The sequence below is a fragment of the Tachypleus tridentatus genome, chromosome 13 (assembly GCF_004210375.1).
Source record: "Tachypleus tridentatus isolate NWPU-2018 chromosome 13, ASM421037v1, whole genome shotgun sequence".
Classification (NCBI taxonomy): domain Eukaryota; kingdom Metazoa; phylum Arthropoda; class Merostomata; order Xiphosura; family Limulidae; genus Tachypleus; species Tachypleus tridentatus.
In genome coordinates, this window is record NC_134837.1 from 127,643,584 (window position 1) to 127,668,138 (window position 24,555).

The 24,555-nt window shown below is 32.3% G+C and overlaps 1 protein-coding gene across 1 annotated transcript; it reads right to left on the reverse strand.

Annotated features, from left to right (window-relative positions):
• Positions 1–54: 54 nt before the first annotated feature.
• Positions 55–24,157, reverse strand: VhaSFD (V-type proton ATPase subunit VhaSFD). Its single transcript, XM_076484005.1, has 13 exons — positions 23,770–24,157; positions 22,147–22,228; positions 19,838–20,027; positions 19,547–19,660; positions 18,946–19,050; positions 17,268–17,365; positions 15,992–16,099; positions 15,352–15,436; positions 12,959–13,137; positions 12,173–12,298; positions 11,256–11,357; positions 7,638–7,751; positions 55–983 (listed from the first exon to the last, which is right to left on the reverse strand). The coding sequence occupies exons 1-13, from the start codon at positions 23,843–23,845 to the stop codon at positions 908–910; spliced, it is 1,455 nt and encodes a 484-aa protein (XP_076340120.1). The 5' UTR covers positions 23,846–24,157; the 3' UTR covers positions 55–907.
• Between the last annotated feature and the right edge of the window lie 398 nt (positions 24,158–24,555).

Genomic DNA, 24,555 nt, shown 5'->3' on the forward strand with positions numbered 1-24,555 from the left:
CATGTTAAATGACATTGCACATGGAGTTGTGTGTTCATGAAATTGATACAATACTTTGTATTCATTTTTATTCTCCAATAATTGTGAACACAATAGCCCTGAAACACAAAAAACAAAAATTAAAACTATACGCTAAACAAACTACACTTGTTTTCGAGATATACAATGAAAGAAGTGAATCAGCAATAATACAGTAAAAAGTACAACAATGAATCATCCACAGTTTTATAGGTACAAGCTTGACAATGTAAATTTACCTACAAGATAAAATGTGACTGGAATGTCCATTTACTCTTAGTATAACTTCAAAGTTTCACCAAATTTTATAAATGTATAGTACAATTCATACAGATTAATTACTATTACAGGTAACATGGTATGTCTACCATTAAGGTTAAGTAATATATAACACTTATAAGGGCGGCTTATAAGAAAACACTAGTTATATATGAATAACTTCACAGGATTTGTAAGATTCAATGATGAATGTCCACAAACTTTCAAAGTTTATTCCACAGATTACAATTTCTTCCTATGAGTCATGTATCAATATAACAACACAATACTAGTCCAATAAAGAACCAGCTTTGCTTGTTGTTTAAAAAAACTAACATTTATATTACATTTCTCCCCAATTAGATGATGTAATAATATAGAAATGAATAACAATTAGTTTCAGATCTCAACTTAGAATATTAGGAATGACAATCAGTATAGTTTACTAAGTAATCAATATTATATACAATAAAAAGCATTCCTTCACTGATAGCACTATTTTCAAATAATAAATAGTTTCTTTTTACATCAATGTATTACCAGACCCATATATTGCTGTTTTAAGATAATGTGTTTCATGAACTTAAAAAAAAATAAAGGAACTTGAAGTTACTTTCACTGATCACAAACTTCAAGCTTTAGTAGATATGGTAGAAGTTGCCTCGCTTCCAGTTTTCTCTTTTTCCAACTGCCGTCCCAAGTACTCCCTAAAACATAAACACAGATTGGAGAGTACCTTTTATTTCTAAACAAACTGTCACTGGACTATTTTACAGTAAGTCCTTATGGAATAAAATGGACAACTATTTTAAATTTATTATCAGCAGAAACATTTTTATTGTTATTGCCTGCCTCCTTTCGAAAACGTTTCTTGAAATACAGGGTGTTCGGAAAATCACTGTACAGTTTTGTAATCATATTTTATTCAGTCCATTTCAAGCCAGCAACTGATAGCAGTGTTTAGAAACAAAATAAGAAGGATCCAGGCCTGTATTGATGCCAACAGGGGTCACTTTCAACATTGTTTATAATTGTCATTCATATTTACCTCCTGTATTCTATATTTCAACATGTCTGTTAATAAATGTACAAGTGCACAGTGACTTCCAAACACCCTGTATATATACACAGTGTGCACACAGCCTGGGTGTTTGTTTCTAAATGTTACTTATTTGAAACCAAACAAAGGAAGTTTAAATAATGACAGAAAAAAAATCAGCTAGTCTCTTAAACAATAAAAAAAATAGTACAAATATGAAATTAAATTACAAAAACAAAAAGATAATCACAAAATAAAATTACAACAAAAATAACTCTATGAAATTTTTTTTTTTTTACTTTTACTTGTTCCTGGGCAGAAAATGTTATTTCCTAATTGCTTATGCCTAAACTAAATGGAAAAGACCTATTTTTCTCTTCAAACTTTGCTTTTGTGACCTGGGTAATTAAATTTTCAAATTTACCCACTTTCCAGAACATTCCAGGCAGATTCAGTGCTGAGTAGCTGATAGAGAATTTTCTCAAACTTACAAGAATTTTCAAGAACCTTTTAGAACTTTCCATAGTAATATATATATAGGGGCTCACCACTCATCACTTCAGTTTAGATCTAGCTGCGTAAGTGAACACATAGACCTATCTAATTTTATCAGAGATGGCATCAAGAAGCTGCAAGCATTCTCCAGACACATTCTGCTATGTATGTGGCCAATTTATCAAGACAAGAGTGAAAAAGTACTCTGTGACGGCATCTGTTAAAATGTGTGAAGCCTACAAGACATATTTCAGCATGTCTGTCAAGGATCAAGACAAACCCTGGGCACCTTATTATATCTGTGACCACTGCATAAAAACTCTAGAAGGTAAGATGGACAATTTTTGCATGCTTGAATAGTAAGATTTTATGTTATACAAATTTTACACCTTTTAAAATTTAAATATATATTTTTTTAATTTCCAAAAGTATAGAAAAAATAACAAAATATTTTGCATGAACCTCTTACACATTAGTTGTGGATGAAATAAATTTATTCTTCATAGTAACAATTTTATTTTGCTCTTTTGCAGGATGTTACAGAGGGGAAAAGAGAGACATGAAGTTTACTATTCCAAGAATCTGGCATGAACCCACTGACTACTCAAGCAATTGCTACTTCTGCATGGTAGACCCTTCCAAACATAGGGTTGGCAAGAATGCATCTGCTATCACGTATCCAGACCTTCCACCATCCATCGCCCCAGTGCCACACTGCCCTGAGCTCCCTATACCCACTCCCCTAGAGAGAGCAGCAAATCAGGAAGAGGTAGACATTGAATATCCAGATTACAATTTCAGAAGTGCAGCTGATGAGAGAAACCCATACCACCCCAACCAAAGAGATCTCAATGTCTTGATCAGAGATCTTGGTCTAACAAAGTCGAATACCGAGACAATATTTGGGGGCTGATATGTAAAAGTGATTTAAATTACAGTCGCAAATCTCAAAAAACTACACACTTCTGAACATTTTTGTATAACTTTAGTGTAAATACATGTAAATCTTGATTTGTATGTTGTTTTATTCAAACCTAATGTGTATGAAAATGTGCAAGTTTGCCCATTTTACATAGAAAATATGTTAATTACTAAATTTCATTATCCAAGTCACAAAAGCAAAGTTTGAAGGGAATAATGGCCATTTTTACTACTTTTACAACATAAGCAATTAAGAAATAACACATACTATCCAGGAACACAATTTGTGTTACATAGTATAATCAGCAGGTTATAGTTCAAAAGTAACAATCAGATCTTAAAGAAAGTTTATCATGACTAAAGTTGATATAACAACTAAGATTATTAGCCTAATATGAAAATTTCAGAAAGACAGCTTTAGCATGGTCTTTCTTTATATCCCAAAATTAGACATTAGATCTACATGTTGCATACTTCAGTTAATGGTCTGTATGCTATCGCAAGTCATGTAAATTTGTATAGGTTTCCATATCATTGTTTACAATATAATATCTTTCAAGAAGTCCATACAGAAACACACGCACACACTACCATCACACTCAAGGACAAACATTGCAAGAGGTGTCATCTCAGCAAAATTGTACTCTTTTTGAGTTTGAAGTTCCCCATTCATTAAACAACCATCTTAAAACAGTACCAGACCACTATCTTGGCATAATCATTAGTCCATAACAAATTTAATAGAAGTATTAAACCTTGAATTTAGGACAAACAAGGTTAGTTGAAGATAAGTGAACAAGAATGTTATTACTACTAAATTACTGAAATAATTATAGTCTTCTCCTTTGATTATACACTTAATTTAACACATTACAGCAAACTTAAGATAAATATAATTCATATTTTCTTAAGAATAGGTTATTTTACATTTTTATACAGTGTCTGCTACTAAACATCACTTGTAAAGCAACATTCAGCACCAAAAACATGTGCAGAACCAAATTCCAGTGGTACACATCTAAAGACTACATTTAAATTTCCCATGTATGTGTAAATGTGTACAAAAATGAAGATTAAAAAGTAAAATGCATTTATGTGGTACTTCCATGATTATTAAAACCCAGATACAAAACATTTTTGCTGTAGTGGTTCTTTACTTTAAAAGCTACCAGTTATGTACCATCTTTGCCTTAAACTTACCAGCTGTGCACTATCTCTTTGCTATAGTAGTTCTTTACACTTACCACACAAGTATCACCTTTGTTATAGTATTTATTTTCCTTAAACTTACCAGTTAAGCACCATCTCTGCTATATTGGCTTCAGTTTAGTAGTTAAGAGCCACCTTTGCCAGAATAGTTCTTTGCCTTGAATGTTTATCTTTACCTCTACCAAAAATGTATTTCTGATAATACTTACCTCTACTTACAATTTAGCTTTATTCTGATAAAAGGTTCTTTTCTTTGCCTGTCTCAGAAATGGTACAACTTCTACCTTACTGTTGCCAGTCTTTATACCACATGCAACCTTAAACATGGTGACAGAAGAAGACACCAAACCTTTGTCAATCAAAAACTGAGAAACAAGTGGTACAGTAGAATGCACAAGATTAAACCCATGTCTGAAAGACCATTAAATGATAATAAACCATTTCCTTTGATAAACTTCCAAAGAAGAATGTCAAATGGAATGTGTTAATATGGACACTACAAAACATCAATCCCTGATGTCATGCAATGGAGTGCAAAAATGTCAAGCATGAATTTGAAAAATGCCAACTTCTGAAGATAATGGAGATGTGGAAACTAGAGTTAACCCAGCCAATATGGTGTCACAAAAAGCACTCAACAGGAACATGGAGTAAATCAGTGTCAGAACTTTGGAGAGCAGAAGAACTGGATAGAACACAAAAATCAAGACCCATCCATTCCTGGCTAAAAGCATCTACTCTCAATGCTAGAGAGTGGGGTACTGGGAGCTGTGTGAAAAAAGCATCATTCTGTGTTGCTCCTACAAGGACAGATGCAATGAAAAACTTGAGGATAAAACATCCATTCTGCAGGAATAGCTCTGTTGAGATAACTGGTTGACCACTAGATTCATTACCCTGGAACATTACAAGCAAAAAGAAAAATCTGATATCTGTGTGCCAAAAGGAGAAAATCCACTGTTCAAAAACTAAGAGCTATGGAGTGAGAGCCCCCTTACTTTGTAACGTACGATACTACTGTGGAATTATCTGGATGAATCATTACTGTCTCCCCTCTCAACAATTTGAGACTTTGAATCATGACTCACTGAACCACTAAAAGTTCTAAGAGCTTAATATGAAGGAAATCTTCCTCCACTGTCCAAAGTCCCTTGAATACCATATTTTCTATACAAGTACCCTAAGTCCTGAAGAGTAGCACCTGCAGACAGACATTTCTTGACATGGAGGTGGTAGAAGGACTAATGTTGTGTTCTCTCTGTTAAACAAACAGCTTAGATCCAGCAAGTTGGAATCCAATAGTCTCACTGGACAATCCAGTGCATCAATGCAAATTTTCTACTGGTCCCATAGTTACCACCGAAGGGCCTGTGACCTACAGAAATGAATGATTGCAAGGATGCTCACATCCCCAAGAGAGATAAAACTGTGTGCATTGGTAGGAGGAGGAGACAACAGTATTTGAAGAACTGCCTATTCCACAACCTGAGAGCAAAGAGAAGAGGTTTGGCCTGGCTTACTATGAAAGTGGAAAATACCCCTAAATTGATGACATACTATGTGGGAGTAAGACAACTCATTTTGATAAGACACCCAACTCTCACAATTTCTGACAAGAGTTTCAGTGAGTGTACAGTTCTGCCATATGACAGGAAGGGGCAAGAAAAAGCTAGTTATCCATGTAATGGTGAATGTGAATGCTGATAGAGTAATGCTGATGATGTGAAAAATCTTTGATTATCCAGAAAGAAAAAAAAATATGGAGCAACTGCAAGGCCAAATGGTAGAGCCCAAAACTTAAAACCTCTTTGTTATGCAAAAGAACTATGGAATGGAAAGATATAACTATTAAAAACTGAGGAGGTGACTGAGATGAAAAGTTTGATAACAAGTCACCAATCACCAGCTTTTTTTTTTCTGCACTACAAACAGCCAAAAATAAAAACTCTCAAGAAAAGAGGTGACATAATTCTCTGGATTCTTTGTGCAGAAAATCCTGGAATGCATGTGTTTGATGGTTAGAAACAAACGGGTCTTTGGGAATGGAAAGCCAACCAATATGAGAGACAGAGGAGGAGGAAGAGCTGCGAAATGAATGACCAATCTACTTCTGAGAATTTGAATGACCCAATGATGTGCAATAAATGTCTCCCATACTGATATGAACCCTCTGAGAGGAAACACCATAAGAGGATTACTGACACTGAAATCTATGCTTCAGCCTGAAGGAGGAAGTATGTTGGTAAGGTTGAAATTGCCCTTGTGTTTCATTGTATCATCCTGTTGAAGCAAGAGGTCTTAAAATCGAAATGAAAGATGCAGTAAACAGTTGTGTAAAACTATGAGACAGTTGAAAAGTCAGCATAACAAGTAAAAGGTCATATGTACAAGATTCCATGAAGTTTAAAATTCCCACAAAAATAGACAACCTGAAAAAAAGAGCTTTTCAGAGATCTCCAAAGGCTGACTATGAAGATGAATTCACTCTAGCAAGATCCAAATGATCCCAGCAAAAAACCCAACCAAAGTACCAAGCAGAAACCAGAAGCCGATAAATGATTAAGGTCCTCTGAAATTTGAGCAGGGAATCTATGACAGGCCTCAGACAACAGTTGCAAAGATAATAAAAATTGTAAAACTGTTGTAGGCAACAGATGAATTCTGGAAATCCGAGACTGGTTATGATGGAAAGTGATATGTTGTTTACAGTCCCAGATAGGAAGTGGAAGGTCTAACCTCCAAGAGTTCAAATAAGGGTTCTCTAGATATCAAATGTCCAGTAAATGAGGAGGACAAGGCCTGGCCATACCCTCCCTCAATTGCTCTGCTAATCTCCTTGCATGTACAGCAATGTCTGGAAAAGTGGAAAGGACCAGATAATTAGAACTAGTTTATCCCAGCAATGAAGGTCAAGATTTATTAGCCACAGGAGAAATATTTAAAACATTACAAATATAGTGCACTAGTTGTAAAAGAGATGCAGGAGGAAGAATATTCACTGAGGTTCACAAGTGGTTATCTGATCAAAGAAGGGTGCTGAAAGAAATAGTCTAATTTTTACTAGTGTGTCCATGATCTCCCACAAATGCAACCTCAGAACCAAGAGGGAAAAAATCATCAGAGCACATGTAACACTACCTCTATACATAAAAGGAACTGTATGTTAAAGTTGTGAAGCAGTACAGGAGGGACATCAGGAGACTCCATGTTTTGAGGTGTGAATGCAAATATTCATATACAAAAAAATATCTCCAAAAATGAATTTTCTTTTATTGTATCATAAAAACAAGAAAATAAACAACCTAAAACCAATGAGAAAGATACAAAATAATTTAAAAGAAAACACTGTAAAGGTAGTGACAGCACTGGGGGGGGGGGATCAAACCCACAGTAAACACGTGAAGCTGTCTTCATAATTTTTGCTGTCAAGAAAAAGTGAATAAGAAAGAATAAATAGCAGGATCATATATGAAGTGGGTACAGAGATCACACTGACATTAGAGGAGAGAGTCTATGGGTAATATAGTGGGGTACAATGACTAGAGCAAGCAAGGTAGAAATCATACTATTGCTTAGACAGGCAAAATACAGAACCTTTTGCAATGATAAAAACTATAGTGGGAGAGAAAAAAGTGTATTTTGGAATTACCAGTTATGTACTAGCTTGCTACATGTACCATCTTTGTCTTGAACTTACCAGTTATGCACCATCAGTTTCTGAACACACAAAAGAGCTTCGTATCGGACATTTGGATCTTCATGAGTAAGCAGCTGCATAACTAGGTGTTTTCCTCCCAGTTGTTCTATCACACTGTAATAAAGATACATCTCACTGTGAGCCTTCACTACTCTGTGCAATATAAATTATTGTTACACTACACATACAGGACATCATCTTGTCACACAACTACTTGGTTTAGTATAATACAATAAAGTGCACAACTCCATCTCATGTCAATGGATGTAATATTTCAGAAGCATTGCCATAGGATGTATAAACTAATCAGTCCTGTTTAATTCTGTACAATGCCACATGCTATAATTATGAACATTTGCATTTTTTCACCAGGTGGTTACTAAACACTTCCATAAAATAACTGACATAACAGTACACTAAAAGTTCCTTACATATCTCAGTTATGTTTTTTAAGCATTAGTTCACATTACCATAAACACTATGAAGAACAAAGCAAGGCTTAATCCAAATACCTTTATATCTATAAAAAGTAATGAACATGTGAAGTAGGGAGGAATTGGTAGAGGTTTCTCAAGATTCATAATTTTCACCTAAACCACTTTAGTTGATCCTGATAAATCACACTGAGCTCAATTAAAAATGATAAACTATGCCTAAATCGGTTAAATTGAGTAAACCCTATACAGCCCAACTGAATCTGGTAAACCCTAAACTTCTATAGCATGCAACAAGAAATTTAACAACATCCTCATTTCTATTCAACAATACTGAGAGATATGTTTATTTTGTGCCCATGTATGTAGTGATATTGCAGCTGTTTAATTACCTGAACAGCCCAGTAATCTACTTCAATAATAACACAACAGTGCTTAACACTACAATAATAAAACACTAATAAACATACTTGTACAGACATTGTACAGAGATTACTAAATTAATTTTGAACATACTGTCAAAACTCATGCTAGATTTGTACAAACAATAAAGCTAGCAGTGATGTCGAGAAACCCACTTGTTGAGAAATTTAAATACAAAAACGGCTCGTTTGGGTTGAGAAAATATTTTACATAGAAGAGCGAACAACGTTTATATATAATATTATATATTCAAACATCTAACACCGCCCTCTACATTCCGACACTCAGTTACACAACCCTTTTCAAACATGTGGTCAGCTTCCGGTCAGTTACCTCTTTCTTTGTGAACCTGACGATGACCGAAGAAGGTCGAAACGTTGTTCGCTCTTCTATGTAAAATATTTTCTCAACCCAAACGAGCCGTTTTTGCATTTAAATAAAGCTAGCATTCTCTCTCTCTCTCAATGTAGTATTGACCAAACAAAAATCATATATATCAAAATAAAATATTCCACTCTATAAATAATTCAAAGTTTAATTTATCTACGATGTCATAATTTTAATACTTAACCATTAATTTAAAAAAAAAAAAAGTCTTGGATTCACATGTCCAACTTACCTTTGTCAAATTACAATTTCCTACTGACTTGTATGCATAACAACCAATCATAGTGTTTACCTATAGGTGACATTATCAATTTCTTGGGAACAATAATTATCCAACTGCTATCTTTAATTTAATAAATTTGACAACAATGACACTATTTTATTTAGATATCACTACTTGTTTCAGATAACATGAGGCATGGAAACATTTTTGTTAAGTATATGATTTGTTTATTGGATCAAAACACAACAATATTCAGGGATAAACAATTTACGTTAATGATTTGTTTTATATGTTTTGTTGTAACATCAAATGCAAGATAGTGCAACAACCAACAATTTTCAATTATTAAAGATGCAATACTGCTATAGGTAAACTTGAGGAATGTATCACAGTCTTTTAAAAGAATGATGTATTGTTTAGAAAGATTGTTAAATGATGCACAACAAAAATACATGATGTACTTTACACCTATGACAGTTGAGAAACTCCCAACCAAACCAAAATGCACTCATTAACAAAGGAACACTATGGCTATCAGAGTTTTTCCCAACAAAAGAACCACTGCAGTGAAGATAAACATATTTACTGATATTATTAAACATATAACAAAGAACAATCTCAATCTAACAAAACCTAAAAATTTACAAGCTCAAAGGAGTTCTTGGACACGTCTCAACACCAATGACTGTTTTCTTAAAAATAGCAACTGAAGAAATTGGAATAACAGAAGTACCAGTTGACCACATCTGTCAAGTCCTGGTACACAAAAAGACTGGAATCACAGCAGCACCACTTGACCATATATATCAAGCCCCAGTAACTGAAGAGACTGGAATCACAGCAGTACCAGTGGACCATATCTGTCCTGTCCCAGTAACAGAAGAGACTGCAATCATAATACCACTTGACCATATTTGTCAAGTCCATTGATTCAGTTCTAAATGGTCTTGGATGTTTTGATTTACTTAAACATGGTCTTAGAAGTGATGTGTACATACAGTATAGAGCTTATGGAGTATTTATAAAACATAGTTTAAGATTCTCTTTACCATTTTTCACAGAAGTCTGTTTAAGGGGAAATATACTGCAATATTGGATAAAGTGTTTAACCATCAGAACTGTGAATAGTTGATAGATGGAGTAGCTTCCAAGGGCAGAACTGCACCAAGAACATCATTCTTACAGGGAGCAGTTAACCTCGGCAGAACATTTCATTCTTCACTTTTTGACCAAACCCTTCTCCAGTTTTTCAGTTATGATATAAAAACACAAACCAAGACTCTCTCATGATGATCAACTGACAAGTGCACTTGCAAGCAGTATCAACACACCTTAGTCCAGTGAGGTTACTAGACATATCACCACTCACTAATGCTTTATGGAGATATATAGAAAGAATACAATTTGGTTTAATTTTTAAATGTATGCTTAACTTTTAAGATCTTTCACTCAAAAGAAATACAAAGTTGTATCTGTGTGTGTGCTTATCTAAACAACATAACATGCTTGTGAGTTTACAAACTGTTTGAGTGATTTACTGTGTTTTATTTTGAAAACAGCATACATAACATGGATATGATCAACACCAAAAGAAGAACAAGAACAGAACTTGCTCTGCACGTGTAAGACTTGCATTAACACCAAAGCTTCAACCACAAATAAAAACAACACAAACATCTTGTAAATGTTTCCTTTTGACAATCCCTTTTTCACTTCTGAAAAATATATTAAAAGTGAATGAACAAAAGTGCAGCATAAGACACTTAATTCTAATATGTGTGAAACAGGATTCTCAAAGTGTATTCTACAGTGAACAGAACTAACTACATCATCAGGTAAATGAAAGGATACTAGATACATCACTGAACTATTTTAACCAGAAAGAGTAGTGAATTATATGATACTTTTATTTATAAGTCTTTCAGGAATTTATTACATTACCAGTTTTTGAATACATTTTTGTCATCTTGACAGGTGTTATTGCAGCCCTGGTTGGAGAACCATAAGAATAGAGTCTTGAATACACATTACTAATTCACCTCATGATTAATGTTGTTTTAAAGATGATCAACAGTTACTAAAACACAGCACTCACTAATATTAGCTATATTTTAACCATTAACCGAAGGACAGTGAGGTTTAAATACTTACTGCTTCCCTCGAGGATAGTGACGAACGTATTCTCCAATATCGTGGGATGCTACACTGAGTACAAGTGGGTCTTTGGTGTTCTCCAACAGGTGAGTTAAGATTCTGAAGAAAACATGAAGAAGTGACTTTTAACATCCATACAATAAGAGTAAATATCACATGTAGAAATTATATATGCTACTATATTGTTCTGTTTCCCTAGTTTCTTGGCAACATATTACATTTTACACAATGGATAAGTTCAGATACTTTCATTATAGCCCTGGGATGTTTTATTAAAAATCTCAGGATGAGAACTAGCAAATAACACATGTTGCATAATTTGGGGGAAAGGGGTGCACATTTTTTTTAGTATACTTTACAGATACAATGGCCTTTACAATAAATTAACCAACCTCGGTTAACCATCAGAATTATATATTCATTTTTTCTCAAACAACTAAATCACTTCAAAGCAGCTGCAAAGCATTTTGATCATCTGGGATGACACTAAGAAATACATGATTCAAGTGATCACCTAATCTAATAAACTAGGTAATTTCAAGGGTCATAGTTCAAAACTCAACAATATATGCAAACTCCTCACTCAATCCAGTCTTACCAATACCAGGTTCTACTGAGGAAGGATATTCTTTTCACAAATGCTTCACATTTTCAGGTAGAATTGGTTTGCTTCAATAAAATATAGACAACATCAAGTAATGAGAGACAAGTACTGTCTCCAAGGTTACATTTCAAAGGGAAGCAGAGCTCTTCTCTTTATCTTTTCTTTTAGAACATACACATGCTTACTTTTGTAATTACTAGCTTTTATTCACAATAACTCAAGTCGGAAGTTTTTCCAGAAATACAACATTTCATTTAACTTTTCTTTCTTTTTTTCTCTCTCTTCTTTCTATAAAGCCACACATACTCACTTTAGTAGTTCATAGTTCTTTTCATTCAGTCTCACAGCATTTTCTCTCCAGAACTTCTCAGAATTGTGGACAGGGCTCCACTCTAGTCTGCCAGACTTTACTTCTGTTGTGTACTCATCGTAAGAACTGTATATAAAGTGAAGTATTAACACGTTATCATTAACCTCATAGTAAATAACTTAGTATGATACATACACACACACTTAATGGAAGAAATAAATATGACACAGTTACAGTTGGAGAAGAATAATGGTATTGTTAACAGCACCCCCATATGTGTTAGTGGGGGAAGAAAAAAGGTAGCAACCATTTGTTAATGCCTTCAAAAATTAAGTTTGACATCTGCTTATCTTTTATTTTTTTTCTAAACTTCTACAGGTATATTTTTTGGGCTTGAGATTTGTCTTTTCTTTCCCCCATTATTTGAGTATATCAAATCTTTGTAGTAATGTATATAAAACAATAAATGACCTATGCTGCTACACAAAACGTTTATGATTCGGTATTTTGACGTGTAAGTGACCTGTGCTGCTACACAAAACGTTTATGATTCGGTATTGTGGTGTGTAAGTGACCTATGCTGCTACATTAAATATTTATGATTCAGTATTCAAATACAAGCTAATCCTCCTCTAACAGAGATTTACCAAAAAATCTTACTTCATGCTGTATGTACTTTTTCTTCATTTTAATACATCCTATACCATTAATCAAGTTCATAGCAGTCCAAACATAGAATAACAAGTTATAATAGGTAATAAAATTTCAAAAATAAGTTAACAACACCTTAAATCTTGAACGCTAGCTAAAAGTTTGTCATTCAGAAACTCAATATCTTCCATGATGTCAGGATCGTCAAACTTTCTTCCTTGGAGAATGTCGAGTTGCTTTAGAACCTTACACTGTACCATAGCTATAGCATTGTCCTTGCTCACATCACTATCTTCAGGTTTTTCTATGAGATTCTGTAAGCAAAATAAAATGTTTAATATTCTTACTGTATTGGATGTAGCATGTATGTTATTATCTATGTATGTAACCAAAACCCCTGTGTCATTTACTGAATGACACCACAAACAAAAATCCATAAACAGTTCACACTTTGGGTATTCAAGATGCATACAAGTAGAAATTAAGTTTAAGTGTGAATTTTGCACAAAGCTACACAATGGCTATCTGCACTAGCCGTCCCTTATTTAGCAGTGTAAGACTAGAGGGAAGGCAGTTAGTCATCATCACCCTCTGCCAACTCTTGGGCTACTCTTTTACCAACAAATAGTGGATTGACAGTCACGTTATAATGCCTCCACAGCTGAAAGAACAAGCATGTTTGGTGCAATGGAAATTCGAACCCATGACCCTCGGATTACAAGTCAACCACTTTAACCACCTGGCCATGTCCAGGCCGACAAGTAGAAGAATAATTACTGTAAGTGCAACATAATTTTAAATACAAGCATTCTTCTCACAACAAGAATACAACTTTCATTAGAACTGTACACAAGGATTTAATTATGTCTTTATTGATGTAATATTTAAATGCAGTTTTGAGAAATTAAGAGTTCTTAAGAAAAGTATTACTTTTCAATAAATGGTACCACTTTAATATAGAAAAAATATTACAGTTTATATCAGTAAGATTTATGACAATTTTTAGCTCTTTATGTCAACTCATTTTGATGCAACAAGTTGTGATCAACTATGGAGCTCAATCTAAATAACTTTTCCCAGAAAAAACGTTTTAGGAAATGTTTAGTTTTTTTTTATTGTTTTAATGAGTTATGAATACTGTAATTAATAACACAAACAGCTATTATTTTTTTTATTGTTTTAATGAGTTATGAATACTGTAATTAATAACACAAACAGCTACCCTAGGGCTACAGTTCTTTAGTAGTAGTAATAATAATAAATGGCAAATGCGAGTGTGAAGTATATCAGAAAAATGCATTTGCAAGTTCATCTTTTAACTTCTTCAATTTTTAAATCAACTTTTGTTAATATACAGATTCAAGGCACTTGTGAAATTATCATCTTGGAAAAATATCTTTACATGTGGGTTGAAAACATTAGTTTTTGAACAAAAATGGATTTCTGTATAACATTGTTGAAAAAATCGTACGTGGTTATTTAAGTGCAGTCAACAATCACAAACAACTGAAATAGAAACCTTCTATTTACACAACTTCCTGTCAATAACATTGCCATATTCTGGTAATAAAATATAAGTACAAAATCAATTGCATATACTTTTGTATTCAGCTTATCCTGACACAGATACAAGTCTTATTTAAATCTAAGTGTATAATACAGGGTTTCTCAAGTCCAAAGATAAGATATCTAATGCTGATTTTAAACTTGATTGTTGTAGATGTAATTCTAAGAATAATGAATAAATTACATGGCTACAAACACATGCAAAAGAATACATAAACACAATGACTAAAATACAGATACCGAAATATTGCAACTAACAACCAAGTATGCAAATGTGGAGACCAACAGCCAATTAAGTACACTTAATCATGTTCTTAGTGTATGTAGCAACACTAATATATTACAGTTAATTTTATGATCCTTGCAAGGGGAAAGAGAAGAAAACAGTTATATATAAAGGAGAAACTTCTGTTTATTAGATGAATCTGAAAGAAACATCTTCTGCAATGAACATGTTGCAAATGTCAATGCTACAGAGCATAAAGTGTGTACAAATGAATTACCAACTACTTTTAAACAGCATGACAAAGAATGGAAAAGAAACTATCACTGGTATCAACTGTTGGCATGTGGGTAAAAAATGTTCACTTTTTCAGCTACTTTTACAATGGTAAATAGAAAAACAGAGAAAATGTAACAGTTAAGCAGTTTCAAAGATAACAAAACACTTGGAATGAGAAGCATGATTTCTAGTTTTGTGTCCTACCTTTCCACTGAATAAACTTCAATTCAAAACCAGCTACAAGTTAGTATTTCAGTATAAAGATAATAAGACTTTTATTCACTTAGTATATTGATATTGTTATTAAATTAGGCATAGCTTTATATTACCAAACTTAACTACAAGACATTTTAGCACACCTATACTATATTCTAGCTAATTTAACATATTCTTCTTTTTTAGTTACATAAATTTGAGGACTATTTAACTCCTAAAAACATTTTATGAAGAAAATCCTCACTCGAAAGGTAGCCAAAATAATGCGGGTAACCTTTTCCTTTACAGATTCACTAAGTATATCTGCCAAGATTGGAATTATGTTGAATCTGAAATGAAAGAAAATAATTTTTTTGTACATAAGTTTAAAATCACTTCAATAAATATGATTTCTTTTTCATCATACTCAAACCTTGGGCTCTAAAATGTCAAATAAAAAAAATATATATGCAAATATAGTCTACAAATAAACCCCTTTCACTTTAACTTCTTCATTGTTAAACACATTTTTAAAATTAGCTATTTAATATATATTCAAACCACTGGCATTTAAAGGAGGAAATTAAGTCCCTACAACATTTTTTTCACTTAAAAATTTTAAACTTATAGGCAGAAATTCATAAAAACGTTTTACAATTTTTTTTTTTGAAAACTTTGTAAATTGGTGAAAGAATTTATTTGTCTGATGAACATTTCTCCTCCTTTATAAATTCTTTTTTTTTAACCACAAACAGGCAAAGAGGGAAGTCAATTAATGATTTAAAAATTGAACAATTTTTTTGTAAAATGTAAGTAATTTACAGCTCTTCCAGAGTCATTTTTTGATAAAATAAAATTCAGTTGTATTTTTGTGGATAATCACAAGAGTAATAAACTGTTCTTACTTGTTCATCTTTTCTGCAAGATTGGTATTGAAGGTCATTACCCATAAGCAGAAAACCAGTTGATACTGGATCTGAAAGTTCACACGTCCTGCAAGGACAGTGACGAGCCTGTAAAACCATGTATGTGTAAGTTAAACCAAGAGAAAATGCTTTATAGGATAAATTTACAGAATTAAGTTGATTTTTAGGACTAAGTTAAATGCCATTAAACTGATGAAAAATTAAAATAATGAAAGCTTATAGGTTGAGTTGTACCTAAAGTACAATTTAAGACAAACCTGATCAACAGCTACTTGTAAGAAAGTATAGAATATCAGTACTTACTTTGTAAAGTACTACATAAAAAGTTGCTTGTGGAATAAATAAGATGAAATGCTAGTAACTTATGAGATAAATCAGGCCATCAGTGAGTCATGGAAGATTAATAAAAATAGCTTGTGGGAATAATTACATCAAGAATAGCTCATGGGACAACAATAACATCAGCTCATGAGAATGATCAAGTCAACAGCAGCTTATGAGACAACAATAACAGTAGATTGTGGGAATAAGTAGATAAACAGCAGCTTGAATAACAGAAATAAATAAAAAACAAGTATTTTGTGGAGCAAATTAAGTAAACAGCTTGAAAAATATATTACGTCATATAAGCTGTATCATACTTATGGTAGCCTATGGACGAAACTTAAATATATTAAAGAACAAATTAAACTTATGATACCTTAGTCAATAGTCAAGACTTTCAATTTGCACTAACATTAAGAAAAAACAAACCTGTGTTACAGTTTTATCTAACATTCAAGAAAAAAAACATTTTATGGTCCAGTACATATGTTTATATACCACAAAGTACCAGGCACACATAGGCATGGGAAACATAATAAAACACTTATAAGGCTGTTTTACATTGGGAATGAATTTCAACAAATTAGGTATTAACAATGACATCACTTTATCTGCTCAAGAGGAAAGTGTAGTGAACAAAACCAAGAATATGGCCATGTTTGCGCTCTTCCAAGACTATAATATTCACATAACATTCATTATTTTCCATCAAATTATTATTGAGGATCAATTATGAATGCATTTCATTCTGTGTTACACAAATTGGGACATTTAGTAGATAAAAAAAAAAAACAACTTTCCAAAACATATTTTAGCAAAAAGAAGACTAGCATTTGAGTGTATAACAATTGCTAGTATTTGTTGAATGCATAAACCTAGTTAGATTATAAAACTTAACACTGCAATACAAAAACGTGTAGGAAAGGCTTACGTGGAAATTCCATCAACAGCAATAAAGGCCAGTCTGTACTCATCAATCCGGAGCATCATCTGAAGACATCTTGCAACAGACTGGATGTACTCATTTGCCTGAAACACAAGTCATAAATACAATCACTCAAACAATAAGTTTTAGACTGTGAATTTTTTAAAATAATAAAGAACAACAGCAAACAGCAACATGCTCAGAACACAGTTTATTTCTCACTCTGTTGCACCTTATCCATTCCAGTAGTTTAACATTTGCAAGAACATACAATATATTCTGAGATTAATCCTGTGGTTACAGAAACATTACAATACAAATAAGTGTTTTCTTTCTATCTAATGTTTGTAAATAGATTTACAACTGTGCTTCCTACTTCAACTCACAAGTTACATCATGCTTAGTATGGAGATCTATATATTCTGCAGTTACAGTGGAAAGTGAAAAATTAGTATGCTGTAAGTCTGTTTTTAATGGTCCAATCCTTGATGGATTACATTTACATATCTGTGAATTAATGACTTGCTCACAAGATGCTTGAGATGGTAATGAGCCCAACAAACTTATCTTAACCCGAGAACTACCAATCTGTATGTGGACTGTGTTAGTTTTTTAAATACATTTTTATGGCCAAACTGACTAACTTCACGATTTTGTTGGTTATAGGGTTTCTAAAGATACAAGTAATTACTGCTAGGGATTATTTTACACAGAAAATGAATGATACTGTACCATTTATCTATTCTTTATATTCATTATTCAACATGATGCAACATGAACTCTGGTAGTAAGAGGTAGAAAAATCAATTTTGTGGTAGTTCATTCTGCTGTGAAGTGAAATAATAACAATTTTTAAATACCATTACAGGTGATTTTTTTAAACGTTCTGACGTTAAAGTTGCTTAAATCACAGCTGAGAGTTGGGAATATCTATTCTACCCATTATGACCACAGCCACAAAAGTAAAAAGCAATTTTGATTGGACATCCAAAAGAAAAAAAAATCTGATTTTGTTCAGCTTATCACATACAATTTAATTGGATGTTTGTGGGATAAGTTCATTAACCACATGTTGGAGAAGAAACATCTACTATAATCTCAAAGTTGCTATGCATGTATTTGAACATGAAATGCAGCCTGTATTTAATAACATGTATAAGTATGTTGTACACAAAAAAAATATAATTTGTAGTAGAGATCGTTAACCATCCCTAAATTCAGATTGATAGACTAGAGTGTATGCAGTAGTTAAGACCACTTGCTGCGAAAAATTGGGTTACTCTTATCTGACTAAATAATTGACTGTCACTCATAAAGCACCCAGGGCCACAAAATGCAAAGCCTATTCTTTGCAATATTCAGGTATGAACCATTGACCTTCTGATTCAATCAGGTAAGCTAACCATTAGGCCATGTGAAGCCTAGAAAGGATTGAATTATAGTTGTACACTTTTATGGATATGATAGGTTAAAAAGCTCTATAAACATTCTCTTGACAATCTTTACAAAAAAATTATATCCGTAAAGCTCCTGAAACTTTTTTTGTTATTTATAATGTTTTCATTCTTTACTTCCATCTCCAAATATAATACCAATTAACAAATTAAATGGCATAAAAACTGCCCACAGTTAATTAAATTTAGAAAAAAAAAAAAAAAAAGAGGGAGTGTATATGGTTTCTTACCGGCATTCGGAGCTGATCTTTCAGCCATGTTAGGTAAAAATGAAGGTCTGAGCCATCCATTAGCTCTCTACTCCAACAAGCAATTTTTGCTAGAATACGGCTTGTCTAGAAAAGTGAAATAATTATAAAGATTTAATAAATATCAAGCTAAACATTCTGCAAGAACAGTATGATCAGTCCTAAGTGCCACATACATATCTGGATAAAACCTCATAACTTAAATTCAAACAACTTTATGCATATTTTCCTTCAAATAAACTGTATAACTGTATAGTTTAATTTATTACCTTATTGACAACTATTATATTATAATAATCTGCTAAATATATCCATTTGTATAATTATTTGCTTTCCTCTTACAGTTAGAAGACAGAGTGCTATTTTAATTACACAGATTTCATAAGAATCAACACATACACACATCTGAAGCTATAAGACTGAATTACCATCAACTGCTTACCATACAGCCAAATGTTTTTTTGCACCTCGTGTATGTTTTAAATAAAATGTTTTGGGAAATTCTGTATATATAGAGAGTTTTCTATCACAAACATTTTACATATGAAAATATAAATACCAGCTATAAAAATTTAGTTCATACCATGTTCATTATAAAACCATCATGTCTATTCAATAGATTGAGAAAAGGGCTCCAAACGGTTTCTCGCTTCTTCTTTGAATATTCCTTGAAAATTTCCACTCTCGCTTTATCTTCCTGTAGACAGAGAAAAACTGTCATTGTCTACAAACATTGCAAGATCTTTCATCTCCTTCCAACACTAAAAGTAACTGTTTGCAAACAAAGGGTGTGTGATGAACCCAGACCATTATGATGTGCAACATCTTTATTTATTGTAGTAAGTAGAAAAACAAAGATAAGTGTGTGACTTACCTGTAACATATCATCAATCATTATCAAAATGTACTGAATAGTTTGATCTTTTGAAATATGGCCAAGTAAGTTGAGAAATGTTCTAGCACACTGAGCTCGCTGACTACACAAAATGGTTTCTCTTTGTTCTGGGGTAGATGCATCAAATGCCACAACAAAATTGTAATCTTCCTGACTAATCATCTGACTCCTACAATAAACAAAAAGAAAAGAAAATTTACTTCCATAAAAACTTATTTCTTTCTTTATATTCTTTGATAAATTACTTTAGTCGATAAATCAATGTTTATCCAATAGTGCAATAAAGAAATGTTAACTTGCTAAAAAAATTTAGTTCATATATACATAGAAAAATCAATATACAGCTTACAACTTGTTCAAAGAATAAATAAATGTTTTTATAGTTAAGCACAAAGCTACACAATGGGTTATCTGTACTCGGACCATCGTTAGTATCGAGACCTGAATTAAAAATGACAGTATTTTAGCTTTTTTACTTCATGTTTGTAATGTGATTTTATTTCTTAGTTAATAAGGTTCTGAGAACTTAAACTTTGTTATGTAAAAATCCACATTACAATAAACTATCTATAAACAGATCAGTCATTAGATTCATAAGAATATTCTAAGAGTTTATTTCATATTTTTCTCATAAAATAAATATTTTTTAAAAATGTAATCTTCACACACAAAAAACATTTGTAGGACTACAAGCTTAAACATACTCTACTGTGAAAGAACTTACCAAATTGCTAATGTGTTACTACTTATAATCAAAGGAAAATGTGTCAGCTTTGTTAATAATTTAAATGAAAATGCTTCTGAACTAGTCAGTTCTGATGGCCTTTGCACAAAATTTGTAATAAGTTACACTTTCAAACATTGAAGATGTGAACTCTATCCTTGCTTCCTCTAAAATAGCTCCATAACTTATGAAATGTGCAAAGATTAACCTGCAATAGAATTTCAGTCAACCTTATTGTAGTTAAATTATATCATTTTAAGAAATCTGCAAGATGTAAATCCATCTTCTGGTCCAAGACAGAATTAACTTTCCAAATTATTATTATTGGTTATTAGTAAAATCAACTATTTATATGCTGAATTAAAGGACTGGAAAAAGAACAATGCATAACCCAATAGATTATATGGAGACATATTAACAAGTGGAAAGTGGTGTTAAAATATTTTCTTTTCTTTCTACACAGTAGGTATATCTTTGTTTACAAAAAATAACATGAAAGGAAGAAACCATTAGAAACATAAGACAATAACTCCTTGTGAAATAAAGCCCGTGCTTCCCTAGCAGACACTGTCAATCTCCGAGATCTCAAGAAAAGTTTCAGCACCATTGTCAACTTATGGCAGGACTTTTAACATCAACCACATTCAATCTTGACTATGAGTAAACAAATTAAAAACAAGGAAACAAATATTTCTAAAGCAAGTAGAAACAATAGAAATCAAATGCAAGAAGTTGAAACTTGAAGATGAAACTAATAAATATGTGATCAAACACAAATAAAATGTCACGGACCCATGTAGGATGGATTAAAAGTGTCTATACACCAGAATATCAAATCAACATCCTAGTGGGTATTGTGCAGAATAGTATAGGGAGTTACATACACTAGTAGAAATGATGGAGCATAACTTGTGGAGGGCAGTCATACAATCAGCACTTTCAAAATAGCACAAAAATAAAGGGGAATAAAAGACTGGTGTCAGTGATAAAATTTTAGCAAGGTTGAAAGAACTTTGGGTGAAAGGAGGTAGTACCATTTCAGAATTATTTGATTAAACAGAGAAATGAAAAAAGACTTCAATGTTACTATGAAGGATGTACAAGACAATAAAAATCATAAACATGTAAGTAATGAATACATAATTAAGGTAAGAATTTCATTTTGTAATTAAACTGCATATAGCTGCAAACATTTGTCACTACATTCACCTTATCATGGTGTTAAAGCTGTCTTTCACATGAGGTGGAAAAACCTTATTACACCACTCATGTAGTGTAGTACAGTTAGGTGGAGAAGAGCAATAAACAACTGAGAAAGTAAATAATTAACATCAATGGGAAGAAGGAATATAATTCTAGCAGTACAAAACTAGATCTATTAAAAAATATGAACTGCACATAAATCAATAAGATATTCTTATGAGGTTAAAAAAACAACTAGATAAAAATTCTAAAATGTTTACTTACATTTGAGCTTAAAGAGATATAGAATAAAAGGAAGGTAAAGAGAAAAGAACTTGGAGCAACACATACATATTTTTCAGATAAATTAAAGAATGCTTACTGTAAGTACGACTGCCAGTTGACTCGTTGAGATCGAATGTCATTAGTTCTCTGCTGCAACACACTTGTTGCAGCTAAAACACCTATGAAAATGGCATGTATTTAACAATTAAAGATAATACAATTGATTCCCAAAAGAACAGAGGGTAATGTGTATATATTACTAATTTGTGAGGTACAATTTGTTCATCATGCATGAAAACCCTTAATTCAGTTTTAATTTAACAAGTTTTCCTTACGAGATGAATAAATTATTATTACACAAAATATAGAAGTACTTGTACCTGTGGTGTAAAATTAATGGTGTCTTAATTCTATAATCCAGAGTTCATCATAAAGAAATTAATGACTTTTGGTCATCACAATATCAGACAAATAATAAAAAATGCTAAATTTATTTTTCAATAACAGCAGCAGAATTTTGTGTTTACCAGTTTGCACCTTGCATCAAAATCTTTGTTAGAAAATTAGTTCTTATAGTCTTAATTTGTGTAAAGATTTTAGTAAAAGTCCATTATATTTTGTGAAGTAAGTTATACAAGACCTGTTTTCAGTGCTAAACTAATCAGTACTTGAGTAAAATGTCCAAAATGTTTCAGTTGCAAGTCTTGGTTACAAAAAGTGTAAAAATATTGCAAATGCAGTCAGAATGAGGTTCCTGTTGAAGTTAAGGTAACCAGAATGAGAGGTTATCATGTTTCCCCTAATTAACACCTCTGGGTGCATTGCAAACTGTAAAGGGGACAGTAATTATACTATCTGTGCAGTTCCAATTCTGTTTTTTTTCACATGCAATTTGTTGCTTTCAGTACTAAGTTTTTTGTTGTATTTTTTGATACCAAAATTATAGTAATAATAGATTATATGTTGGATTACTATTGCTGTCACAAAAGGTAAGCTTTATAATAATACTGGGGTGGGGGATAACTAGAGAGAGGAGTAATGTGGTATTAAAAAATGTTACAATTAACTGAGAACAAATAAACTGCAAAGCAGAAGGAATATTATAAATGAAAATACTGTGTTTTTCTCATGTTTCAATTCATACAATTTCATTTCATGAAACTTCTTTTATTCTATAAATTATATTTCTATAATTATTTTTATAAAATTCTGGTCATGGCTCATAGAACCAAGTTTGAAAAATGCTGATTTAAAAAGTTTACAAGTAAACGTGTTACGTGAAACTTCCCTTTGGAATAAAAGAGAAATAACTGACTTTATTTAAAATTCTGAGACTAACTTTTATGTTCATTGTCTAGTTTACTAATACTGACAGTAGTACAGTTTATTCAACTTAATAAGTTGCAATATTTAAAAAAAATAAAAAATTAACATACACCAAACTCAGTGCATGAGTTAAATTAATTACCACCTGCACCTACATGTATATAAAATATTAATGACAGAAAACTATGTAGGCTCAGATAAAGCTCCAAAATAAAATTTTCAGCCTTCTTTTAACTTTTAGTAAGACTGCAACTTATTACTAATAGTAACAAAATTAAAAGTAAAATTACAGTACAAATATACTGTTACTAAGTTTAATACCTACTCAAGCTCGAAAGAAATTTTACATATAAAGTCTTTTTGGTAATTATGGATAAAAATAAATGCTACATACCCCCCTTTTCAATGTCATCTGGGAGAGAAGAGAGCACAGAATTAATTTTTGATGAAACAATTGTCAGATCCGTCATGGTTGGCTTTTTGAGCTTCAACACTATCTCAGACTATATCTATTTATATTATGCTTATACAGCCGTAGTGGGGCTTTTTTCAAATACACCTATAATCTGAATCAAACCTATTTTTACGTTATTATCGACGAGTATTTAATTATAACTTCAATTGATAGGCAGTTCTAATGTCAAGATGTGGATCACAAGAAGAAAACGAAGTTAAAACAGAATAAAAATTGGCATCAGAATTGTTAAGTAAATCATGTGATTATATTAATATTTACCGTCTATCAGTATATACGCGCCTGCCCTCTAGATGCTTAAAGCTATACTATAAAATATATTTTTACTCATCCTCAATCCGCGATAGCTCAGCAGTAAGCCTAAAGGCTTGAAACGTTAAAAATCAGATTCCGATACCCGCGTTGGCAGCACACAAATATTTCTTCGGTACCTTTGTGCATAACAACAAATAAGTTAATGAAAGGCAACCTGATGTTAAATATGTATAAAATTCGCATATTGCGGGTTTAATAAAGTTCTGTTTGCACAAATAAACACTAAAATAGTCTGTTTTGGTTTGTTTTGAATTTTGCGCAAAGCTACTTGAGGGCTATCTGTGCTAGCCGTTTCTAATTTAGCAGCGTAAAACTAGAAGAAAGATAGCTAATCGTCAGGACCCACCGCCAACTGTTGGGCTACCAACGAATAGTGGGATTGATCGTACC